The sequence below is a fragment of the Solanum stenotomum genome, chromosome 1 (genome assembly GCF_019186545.1).
Source record: "Solanum stenotomum isolate F172 chromosome 1, ASM1918654v1, whole genome shotgun sequence".
Lineage (NCBI taxonomy): Eukaryota > Viridiplantae > Streptophyta > Magnoliopsida > Solanales > Solanaceae > Solanum > Solanum stenotomum.
Window position 1 is genome coordinate 25,352,150 of NC_064282.1, and position 11,989 is coordinate 25,364,138.

General features: G+C 37.9%; 1 protein-coding gene and 2 non-coding genes across 4 annotated transcripts; all 3 read right to left on the reverse strand.

Annotated features, from left to right (window-relative positions):
* Nucleotides 1-468: 468 nt before the first annotated feature.
* Nucleotides 469-9,848, reverse strand: LOC125846452 (uncharacterized). Of its 2 annotated transcripts, none has more exons than XM_049525867.1 (8): nt 9,531-9,848; nt 8,834-8,881; nt 8,438-8,614; nt 7,951-8,017; nt 6,540-6,604; nt 1,333-1,411; nt 700-818; nt 469-620 (listed from the first exon to the last, which is right to left on the reverse strand). In XM_049525867.1, the coding sequence occupies exons 1-8, from the start codon at nt 9,762-9,764 to the stop codon at nt 498-500; spliced, it is 912 nt and encodes a 303-aa protein (XP_049381824.1). In that variant the 5' UTR covers nt 9,765-9,848; the 3' UTR covers nt 469-497. The 2 variants fall into 2 exon arrangements, with proteins under 2 accessions (XP_049381824.1, XP_049381833.1); XM_049525876.1 differs by having other exon boundaries at nt 700-823; nt 1,338-1,411; nt 9,531-9,822.
* LOC125854036 (small nucleolar RNA snoR101) lies at nt 6,931-6,992 on the reverse strand. Its single transcript, XR_007445330.1, has one exon. It is a non-coding gene; the product is annotated as a small nucleolar RNA snoR101 (small nucleolar RNA).
* LOC125854037 (small nucleolar RNA snoR101) lies at nt 7,225-7,285 on the reverse strand. Its single transcript, XR_007445331.1, has one exon. It is a non-coding gene; the product is annotated as a small nucleolar RNA snoR101 (small nucleolar RNA).
* Nucleotides 9,849-11,989: the final 2,141 nt, after the last annotated feature.

Below are 11,989 nucleotides of genomic sequence, written 5' to 3' on the forward strand. Positions count from 1 at the left end.
GAGCTCGATAAGTTTTAAGTTGTGAATTGGTAACACACCCACCCATCCCCCCCAAAAAAAAGGGAACATATAAATAGAGAAATAGAAGAGGATAAATTTTAATAGAAAAGATTCGGGTATTGACTTAATTTAAAAAGTCAATATGGCAGACCTATTTGAGTTGCAAAAGAGCCCAAAACATACATACAGAAGTAGTAAATGTCCTGCAGTGAAAATTCAGCATAACACAAATGGCATTTTAAGACATTTTCTCTGCTATAAGTCCATAAAGTGGAGTTATAGGTTCTCACTTTCTTTTCCTGGAAGTCGTTGCTGTGAAATGGCTTGGGTTTCCACATGGTCAAAATGCATTTAAATTAGCATTATCCAATAAAAAGTGAGATGGAAGTGCTTTCCAAAAATCATCTTGGGGTCTAGGAACATACTGATTATCCATTGCAGAACAACAGGAGGGTGACTACTAATTGAAAATTAGTACTGTAACAAAAGGGGGGTGACTATTTGCACACACAAATATCACAAACGACTATTGAAACATACCTGAATGATGGGAGAGTCAAATCTGAGGACTTCATTACAAGACCATGCTCGGAGGTACCAATCAAGTGATCATACCCTCCCTAATCAAACAAGAGATGTTACACAGTAACTATTTATGCATTACTTCTCAAAAAGGGGTTGAACACAAAACCCAAATACCTTGTATGGGCAATTCTTGAATACAGAACTGATATTTGGAGCATATCGTACTTTATATCCCCAATACATCCCTGCATCCTCCATAGGTGTTGAAGAAGAGACAACCTGATGTGGTATGCCTGAGAATTGAAATGTGGAATTGTGAACTTAAATAACTAACAGACATGTTAAGTAAATAAAAACAGTTCATGTGGCAGTCTTTTGGGTATGAGACGGTTCTCTGGAAATATTACTATTTGCATTCTTGGTTGGTAAATAAAGTATCATGTAAGCGACTTCATTAAGTATGAGAACTCAAGGATTTTGTTACATTACAGCACATTGTGTTGGGGTTAACTATAAACTATATTGAAGTCTACAAACATTGAGAAGGTGCCCTTTCAAACATCATATATCCGTGTTGGAGAAAATGAGAGAAAAAAATGTACAAATAAAAGAGAGTGAGGAGAAAAGAGGTATGTACCAAAAATATCAACAATGCAAAAACAGATTTCATTCAATCAGATAACTTCATCAATACTTCCAAGCCCTAGGTAGTCAAAATAGGGTTAAAATTGGAAATTAAAGTAATAACTACTGCTGAGAGGAAAGCAAGATACACAGTTATAAAAGTCGTATAATTCTGGTAAAAACCTGCATCCAAGTTTCTCTCTGCTCCCATGGATACTGTCACCCTTATTCCTGGGGCAATGACTTGATCAACTGCAACAGGCTGCAAAGTACTAGCAATGTGAACTGTTGGCCAACTCACACAAACTTATAATTATAATAAAATATACCAGCAATATTTCAATTTCTTGTTTTATCTTTTTTTTTATACAAGATCAACTCTTGTTTATCAAGACTACCGACATCAGCAAAATGCTTTTGGGATGCAGCACTAGTAGTTTACTCGAAGAGAAAATAAAATCCCAACATGTTATTAATGACAAATAGAACATTTGGTTTTCAAGTGAGAATCCATCTCATCAGCGAGTACGAAAATAGAGGGGCAGCAACAGCCTTTGAAAAACAAAGGGCAAAGGAAAGAGCAATGAACACTGCATGCAGAGGCCCCAATCTAATCATACAGTGTTTCAACTTCATGATTGAACACCTGGCCATGTGTTCCTTAAAGAGTGAAAAAGAATCTATACTGAGCTTCACATTCCTTAAAAATTGATAAAAAAATCTACACTTAGTTTCACATTAAGCAGGTGATCAAACCACATTGGCGGTCCATGATCCCACTTTTCTAGCAAACTTAATATTTTGAAAAGAAAAAGAGCTTGGGAATGGTAAAGTTCTACTTTTTGAAAGCAAATGAAAATCAATAAATGGAAAAATAATAACAATACCTCACAGGTTCTCTCTATTTTCTTTTTCATAATCCATATCTCAATACCATTTTACCAGTATCTTCAAACTCCATTCCAGGTCAAGTTGTTCTCCTTCATATCTAAAGCCCATCTTATCAATATTTCATTAACACAATGATTACAGAGGGAGCATTATAAATTCCCCGACAAACCAATCGCGTCCTGGGAAAAAATCCACATACTATTTTTTTTTTTTGGGTAACTAACGGCCCAGTTACTATGTTGTACAAGAGATTCCCAGCATCTTGCAGAAATAGTATGTAATGTAGAATTTGAAGAAGAGTATTTGACTTTCATTATTTTTGTTTCTTTGTTTTAATTAGAGTCGGCCGAAATTGAAGGCGGCGCGGGCCAGAAGCAACGCGAGGACCAGCTCCGACCGGCGAGCCTCTTTCTCTCTCTTCTCCTAAGCTCCAGCGAGGACGATAACAACGAGCAGCAGATCCAGTTGCTCGGACCAGCGAGCGGCGAACAGCAAATCCCGGCGAAGGCAAGAACAATTTCCAGCTTCTCCGGCGAACTCACCTATCTTCCCCGGCGACCAGACCAGAAGAGAGGCGGCAGTGCTACTGTTTGTCGCCGGAGATCAACCAGATCTGGCCGGAAAATTGCCCTTAGACCACCGTATCTAGTCCGGCCAGGTTCTATCTTTCCTTTCTCTCCCTCTTTTTTGCTCTGATTCTAGTTGCTGGGCTCTTTCGTGCAGACTCCATATCCCGGAACAGTATTTCCTGTTTTCTCTTATAGTACAGACCTGTGATTCAGTATATAGTGTAGTGGGTGTTATCGTGTCTTGTAGAATACACACTGTACTTGACTCTTTAGTATAGCTGCTGCTGTATTGTCTTTTTAGAGTTTATTCCTGTTGCAGTTTTTAGTGTATTCCTGTGTAGATCTTACTGTGGTTGTAGTATCGTTCTAGTGGATTTGGTATCTGATGGTGGTAATGAGTCATGTCTTCGGTTGAGGCCGAGGTCGAGGGAACATAGAGGTAAGGGGGTTACGGGTTCACATATCGTGAGGGTAGGATCTTGGAACATAGGTTCGTTGACGGGGAAGTCCATAGAGCTAGTGAAAATTCTCAAGAAGAGAAAGATAAATATAGCTTGTGTCCAAGAGACTAGATGGGTAGGCTCCAAAGGCGTGGGATGTTGACGGGTTTAAGTTGTGGTACTCAGGAGGGTCAAGGGATAGAAATGGAGTGGGTATTTTAGTAGACGGGGATATGAGGGAGCAAGTGGTGGAGGTGAGGAGGATCAATGATAGGCTGATGATGATTAAGCTAGTCATTGGAGGATGTACTTTGAGTGTTATTAGTGCTTATGCGCCTCAAGTGGGATTGGACGAGGAGGCCAAAAAGCTCTTTTATGAGGAATTGGATGAGGTAGTTAGAGATATTCCGAATACCGAGAAGATTGTCATTGGTGGAGATTTTAATGGACACATCGGGGCAACTTCTAGTGGCTTTGATGATGTCCATGGAGGCTTTGGTTTTGGGGAGAGAAATGGAGGTGGAACTTCGCTTCTAGACTTTGCTTAAGGCTTTTAAGTTGGTGATTGCTAACTCGTGCTTTCCGAAGAAGGAGAACCACTTGGTTACCTTTCGTAGCACGGTAGCTAAGACTCAGATAGATTACTTACTCCTTAGGAAGGGGGATAGAGGTCTCTTTCAGGACTGCAGGGTCATCCCAAGTGAAAACCTCACTACCCAACACAAGCTTTTGGTGATGGACCTGAAAATTAAGAGGGATAGGAGGAAGAAGATGGTACCTGATCGACCGAGGATTAAATGGGGAGGGTTGACCCCTGCCCTTTCCCGGGAGATGGGTGAGGAGTTGATGGGGATGGGGGCTTGGAGTGGTAACGGGGATGCAGACATCATGTGGAATAAAGCAGCCAGTTGCATTAGGGAAGTTGCTTCTAAGGTGTTAGGGGTGTCAAGGGGTAAATTTGGAGGCCATAAAGAAGACTGGTGATGGAATGGGGAAGTCCAAGGCAAAGTGGAAGCGAAGAAGGCTGCACACACTAAATTGGCAGAGTGTGTAGACGAGGAAGAGAAGCGGACGCTTAAGAAAGTCTATAAGACGACAAAGACAGAAGCTAAGTTAGCTGTTACGAAGGCGAAGACGGCAGCTTTCGAACGCTTGTATGTCGAGCTGGGGGACAAAGGCGGGGATAAGAAGTTGTATAGGCTCGCAAAAGCAAGAGAGAGGAAGGCGCGCGACTTGGACCAAGTGAAGTGTATCAAAGATGAGGAAGGCAAAATATTGGTGGAAGAGACCTCCATCAAGCAAAGATGGCGAAGCTACTTTCACAAACTTTTAAATGAAAAAGGGGAAGCAAACATTGTATTGGGTGATTTGGCGCACTCTGAAAGACTTCGGGATTTTGGGTACTGTAGGTGCGTTAGGACCGAGGAAGTTATACGGGCTATTAGTAGGATGAGCAGGGGAAGAGCGACCGGACCCGATGAGATTCCGGTAGAATTTTGGAAGAGCATGGACAAGGCAGGCATAGAGTGGTTAACTGGGCTGTTTAATGTTATCTTTAAGACAGCAAATATGCCGGATGAATGGAGGTGGAGTACAATGGTTCCGTTGTATAAAAACAAGGGTGATATCCAAAACTGTAACAACTACAGGGGTATCAAATTGTTGAGCCATACTATGAAGATTTGGGAGAGAGTGGTGGAGATAAGGGTGAGAAGAGGGATGTCCATCTCGGAGAACCAGTTTGGATTCATGCCGGGACGTTCGACTACCGAAGCCATCCATCTTATGCGTAGACTGGTAGAAAAATATAGAGAAAGGAAGAGAGACCTACATATGGTGTTCATTGACCTTGAAAAGGCCTATGACAAAGTACCGAGGAATGTCCTCTGGAGGTGCTTGGAGTCTAAAGGAGTCCCGATGATGTATATTAGGGAGATAAAGAACATGTATGGTGGAGCCAAGACTCGGGTTAGAACAGTTGGAGGAGACTTAGAACATTTCCCAGTTGAGATGGGGCTGCACCAGGGATTAGTCCTAAGCCCCTTCCTTTTTGCTTTGGTGATGGATGAGCTGACGCGGTCTATTCAGGAGAAGGTCCCATGGTGTATGTTATTTGCGAATGACATAGTACTGATTGATGAGACGCGGGATAGAGTTAATGCGCGGTTGGAGGTGTGGAGACAAACGCTGGAGTCCAAAGGTTTCAGGTTGAGTAGGACCAAAACAGAATATTTGGGGTGCAAATTCAGTGATGTGTTGGATGAGACAGATGCGGAAGTGAGACTTGACGCACAGATCATTCCTAAGAAGGAAAGTTCTAAGTATCTTGGGGCTGTAATCCAAGGGAGTGGTGACATCGACGTTGATGTCACACATCGCATTGGGGTTGCTTGGATGAAATGGAGGCTCGCCTCTGGAGTACTATGTGATAAGAAAATTCCACCAAAACTTAAAGGTAAGTTCTACAGAGTGGTAGTTAGACCGGCCTTGTTGTATGGAGCGGAGTGTTGGCCAATCAAGAACGCACATGTCCAAAAAATGCATGTTGCGGAAATGAGGATGTTGAGATGGATGTGTGGGCACACTAGGAGCGACAAGATTAGGAATGAGGTTATCCGGGAGAAGGTGGGAGTGGCCTCTGTGGTGGACAAGCTGAGGGAAGCGAGACTGAGATGGTTTGGACATGTGAAGAGACGGAGCGCAGACGCCCCAATGAGGAGGTGCGAGGAAATGGTGGTAGAGGGTACGCGGAGGGGTAGAGGTAGGCCCAAGAAGTATTGGGAAGAGGTGATTAGACAAGACTTGGCTAGGCTTCACATTACCGAGGACATGACTCTAGATAGGAAGGAGTGGAGGTCGCGTATTAAGGTGGAAGGTTAGTAGGGTTGGCGTGTTGACGTCCCTCGCGAGGGTATGGGTTGTTAGCGTTTGGAGTAGTCCTAGCCGTATTGCTGTTTACTGCGTTTCACTCCTCACATTACTTTCTTGATGTTATTGTATCATTTGTTGATTATACACTATCTTTTGGATTGGTTGATAAGTTTTATATATAACTCTCCTGTAACTTAGATTTGATGTTCTTGAGCTGAGGGTCTCCGGGATACAACCTCTCTACCTCCATGAGGTAGTGGTAAGGTCTGTGTACACTCTACCCTCCCCAGACCCCACCTAGTGGGATTTCACTGGGTATGTTGTTGTTTGTTTTTGTTTGCCAGTTACAGATTATTTTTATAACACCCAATCTCGAGAACATGAAACAGAAAAATACAAGAGTAGCTCCAATTGTATTACTGTTGCAAAGTCTGCAAAAGAGATATTCTTATTTCATTTGCATACATATGCTTCTTAACATGCAATGTGAATAAGGCAATTCTTGACAGAAGAAATTAAACGAGTCATGGTAACAACAGCTATACTACAAGGAAAAAAGTAGCAGCCACATGAGCGTTATACAAAGTAAGACAACATGTTGACAATGAGAATGAAATACCTTACTAAGCCCAACGTCAACAAGTGTTCCCCCAGATGTTAAATTTCGATCCTTTAGTGTGACACCTAGAAACAGAAAAAAGATGTCTCAAGGCATCACCCATCCATCAAGAATGTCAAGTTGATATTTAGATCATCACACAACATGATCAACAAAAAGGATATAACAAGATAACAAAAGCATTTGAGCAATTTTGGAATAAAAAATGGCTACAAAAGAACAAGAAGGATAATTTAATTGACAGAAGAAAATCAGACATATTTGAACATGTAATGTGAGATTCGAATTGTCAAACAGCCGTTACATTTAACTAGCCATCTAGATCTTTGTGTCCATTTAACAGATAGGTGCAAACTTTTTTTAGATCAGGTAAGGATACGTGCAAAGTTAGAGCATCAGTAACATGAATTTTTCAACAGAACTTACCTGAAGTTCAGCGATCAAGTGTAAGCCATCATATGCAGCAAACTTTGCACCATAATCCATAAACCATATATTTTTTAAAACAAACCAGAAAAATGTTTGGTTTTGTAAGATTTTGATAGTCTTCTAGAATTTTTGGATTTCAAATCTTATATTTAGGTAACTATACAAAACAATTACCACTACAACCTCAACCCCAAACTAGATAACTATTTTTTGGTCAAAATACATTAACTAATACAGTATATAGGTGCAAAGTTATAGCATCAGTTCAGTAAATTTTCAACAGGACCTACCTGAAGTTCAGAGATCAAGTGTAAGCCATCATATGCAACAAACTTTGCACCATCACTATTTATTGTATGTAATAAATATAGATATTTTTGAAGTATGAACGAAAAGCCATAGAAGGATGTTTAAGTGGCAAGAATCCAAATCCACCAATAACTCTATCAAATGCCATTGCAATAGACAGAGACAAGTACATGCACACAGCCATGCAAGCATCATTATTTACATAGAGGATTATAGGTCCAAGGACAGGCCATCACTTTCATGTATGATCATACTCTTGCAAAAAACAACTAAATTAAGAAGCACAAAAAAATATTAGCATACTTGTATCAATACCATCTGAATCGCACCCTTGCTAAACCAATGGTAAAACTTATGTGTGCCAGACCTCCCCCACGGAGGATGCTGGGAAATGGAAATCAAGATATTGATATTCTGAGCTTTTAAAAGGAGAGAAACATTGAATATAAGTTTTATTTTGCAATTCTCTTGTAGAAATCAAGAGTTTGAAGTTGTAGCAGTTCAAGGAAAATTGAGGATGAGCTTATAAAGATAATAGTGACACGTGTTCATTATAGGAAATTTTAGTAAAAACGATAGAAGTGATTGAGTGCAAGATCCTTTTAGTTCTTTTTCGGAATGAGCTAGAGTTTGCCTGGCATGCAAATGATAAGGGTATTCTTTAGGATGCTACCTTCTCGATAGGGAGCCCATTCATGCTTCCGCAAATGATGTGGGGCATCAAGTGGTGGCAACGAACCCTGAAGACAACAGTACATTTGAGATCAGAAATCACGAAATTTATTAAATTTAAGCCTGTTTAGTTTGGATAACTTTGCTGAACTGAATTAGTAAACCTCGTCAAAACAGTGTTGTCTTTTTATCAGTAAAATAGTGTTAATCAAAACTGTTGTTGGTTTACTGTATGAAAATAAATCAAATAGCCAAGTCTCTGAGCTAATAACTGAGCACCCGACTGGTACAGAATTAAATAAATCCACCTACACAATAGCCAATCTTTTTTTAGAAAGGTAAATATGTTATGCAGCACTAAGAAAGTACCAGAATATGTACAAGTGAGCAAATCACTAGAAAAGAAATGGAACTAGATTTTTTATATCCAACCCAATCAAACTCTTAGGAATTGACATTTCATCATAATTTCAAACAGCTATCCTCACCACATATCTTAAGTTGTTGTGCATGGGGAAAAGACTCTTCCGAAGGTATTGAGGTGTCTCCATATACTTCAAAATCCTGAAAAGAAATGCAGCACCACTTTCATCATCATGTGACCCATCCTCCATCATCGGATCTGAACAGTCCACTGAACTACCTATGTTGTCAAATACAACAACCTGTCCAAGAAAAAAACCTTCCAACTCATTTCTGCACTCAAAATAGCAATTAATTTATCTCTTTTGACAACTGAAGCTGTTGGAGAGTTTGCATTGTATGCATGTGTTCAAACACATAAGTATAATGTCCACATACTGAAAGCAACACCAATCTCATACTAAAGGTTCACCCAAAAAAATCAACACATGATCAAATGAATAGCTTGTAAATATGAGCACCTCATCTATCCGAAAAATGGTGGAAGCACGAGCAATCTGGCCAGCCAACTGCCCAAATAAGAAAAGAAAGATAATAAGTAATAAGACGATGAGTAAAACAATAAAAAATGACCTGAATAATAAATACCCATAACTTGCACAAATAATAAGTATTCTATGACCCAAGGGTGGTCACTAAAGAGGGTCGAGAACTATGAGGTCTCAGGTTCAACTCCAAGCAGAGACAAAAGCCTTAGGTGATTTATTTCCATCCGTCCTGACCTTGGTGGACATAGCTAAAGTTACTAGCGGGAGGTGGCAGATATCCCATATAATTGGTCCGCATGCAAGCTAGCCCAGACACCACAGGTCATCTAAAAAAAAGTAATCTATGCGTTTATCAGTTCTAACTTGCTGTGACTTGGCATTGGTCATCCTCAAACCCAGATAAAGGAGATGGTATGCAGCATTAGAACTAGTAAAATGGCTGGAATTCAATTAATAGGGATGTGATCATCTGGACAGGTCCAAATAGAGTGGGATAGCTACAAATTAAGATAAATTGTGGGTTGTGACAAGTTGTGAAACAGCAGTGGAATGGATAAGTATGATTCATATAACGTATGAGAACTAGTCTGGGATGAAGGCACAGTTGTTATTGTGAGCATTAAATATTTAAAAGAAATCCAATGAGAAAGAGTAGTATAAAGAAAGTTACCCGTGTTGCGAGTTCGAGTGACTGAGTGTTGTCAATGATAGATCCGGCGAGTGCTACGGAAACTGTGGGTTTTTCCTTTAACACACTTTCTTCCTTCACCTCTTTGGTTTTCTTCTTCTTTATCTTCTTAGAATCCCCATTCGCAATATGGAGATCATTTTGCTCATTGATGGTCTCTGTATTCAGGAGTTCCGATTCTGCTTCTCGTTCGGCTCTCTTCTTCTTCTTCCCCATTTCTGCACGAAGAGAGGGTTTAGGGTTTTAGCTGAACGGCTGCTATTTTATGTTACCACCAAAAAAACTAAATTACTACAACTTGTTTTTTTAGTAGTCGGTTTGGTAATGCGATATCATATCACAATATAAAAATAGCATTTGGATCTGCGATTTCATGCTGGATTTCATTTTATTATTAGATGAAATTTCATATTCTCCAAAAATCATAATTTAGGAATTTCATATCATGATTCGAGGTTTTCAAAAACAAAACTTAACCCACAAGTTCATATTTTGTTAAAATAACCCTACATTTATATGTACTAGCCATTTATTTCATAAGTAAGTAAAATTTATAATCATATCATTACTTTTTAAAATTTATTATTATTTTAAATCAATTCTTACTTAATCATTTATATTCATCAAATTCATTATTTTATATCAAATTTATTTATCAACCAAATTTACCACTACTACTTTAGGGTGTGTTTGTTATGAAGGAAAACATTATCTAGAAATGTTTTTCAATTTTCTCATGTTTGGTTGGGTAAAATGTTTTCCAAATCAACTCATTTTCCTCAAATTTAAGGAAAATGTCTTTTCTTCAAAAATTAAGGAAAACATTTTCTAAAACTTTCCTCCAACTTCAATTACAATTCTTTTTAGAAAAACATCAACTTTTTTTGTTTAAAAAAGTAAATTTAAAGCTTATTTTTTAAAAATATTTATCAACTTCAATTTTTTTATTTTTTTACCCCACCCTCACCCCGACCTCCACCCCCTCCCAAAAAAAATAAAAAAAATTAAAGTTTGTTTTTAAAAAATATTTCCAATTTCAAATTTTTATTTTCACTCCACCCCAATCCCTACCTCCCTCCCAAAAAAAAATAAAAAATTTAAAGTTTGTTTTTAAAAAATACTTTCAATTTCAAATTTTTATTTTTCACCCCCACCCCCAAAAAAAATATTAGTTTGTTTTCTAAAAAATATTTTTAATTTCAATTTTTTATTATTTTTACAACCCATCTCACCCCTACCCCCTGCGTCAGCCCCACCCCACCCCAAAAAAAAATTAAGTTTATTTTAAAAAAAAAAATTCAATTCAAAAATTATTTTCTACTCTCTAGTAAATATAAAAGATATTTTCTCAAAACTATTTTTTATTCATAAATCAAACACTAAAAATCTTTTCCAGAAAATATTTTCTACTCACCAACCAAACATGAAAAATAAGTCAAAAATGTACTTGTTTTCCAGGAAAACAGTTTCCTTCATACCAAACACATCCTTAATATTTAATAAAAAATTATTTTCCATCTATATTGGGTGAACAAAACTAACCACAATGATTTGTAATAATTTATTATGCGATTTTTATAAGTTTTTGTTTATTTGGTAAGATTGAATAAATACTTGAGATTATTTTTATAGTTTTATAAGTTATGAGATTCTTATGTTTATGAGAAAATATAAAACACAAAATTTCATATCGCATGTCCAAACAAAACTTCAACTCCATCTCATGATTTCAATTTTGATCCTGTATTATTCAGTTTATTTTACCTTTAATTAATCTGAATGTGTACATTTAACTTCCGTTAAGTTTAATAGGTGTAAAGACCAAAATGACACATTTAAGTTAATTAAAGGCTAAATAACATAACAGAGAAAAAAATCGACCAAAACGTCATAACTCAATAATACGTACCCAATGAAATTCCATGAGTAGAGTCTGAGGAGGGTAGAGTATACCCAGACCTCACCCTGTCTGGTGGAGATAGAGAGGTTGTTTACGAAAGACACTTTGGCTCGATAAGTAACGTCATAACTCAACGACCAAAATATTCATTTTCCAATCAAAATTGTTAACATCGCGGAGTTGTTTGGTACATAAGATAAGGATACTAATCTCATAAAAAATTTGAATTAACTTTATTCCATATTTGGTTTGAGGTATTAGCTAATCCCGAAATTATTTCATCCCACTCTTTGTACTAAAACAGTGGGGAAAATGTCATCACATATAGAAGGGGAATAGAAATAATATCACCTTGGGGAAAATGTCACATATAGAAGGGGGAATAGAAATAATCTCACATTGCTTATCTCATCCTACGTACCAAACAACCCCTATGAGTTCTATTTCTTCTACATTAAAAAGTAGTCCAATAAACTTTAAAACGCTGGACATCTAATCATGTTTCATTGTGAGAATCTTAAAAAGTTGTTGTTTTTTTGTT

What these genes read in the sequence shown, in the direction of transcription:
- LOC125846452 (XM_049525867.1), bottom strand. Translation starts at nt 9,764, where the DNA reads ATGGGGAAGAAGAAGAAGAGAGCCGAACGAGAAGCAGAATCGGAACTC. An exon ending in ACAACAACTTAAGATATGTG is followed by an intron (nt 8,018 to 8,437) that starts GTGAGGATAGCT and finishes TGTTGTCTTCAG; the next exon opens with GGTTCGTTGCCACCACTTGA. An exon ending in TTGACGTTGGGCTTAGTAAG is followed by an intron (nt 1,412 to 6,539) that starts GTATTTCATTCT and finishes AGTACTTTGCAG; the next exon opens with CCTGTTGCAGTTGATCAAGT.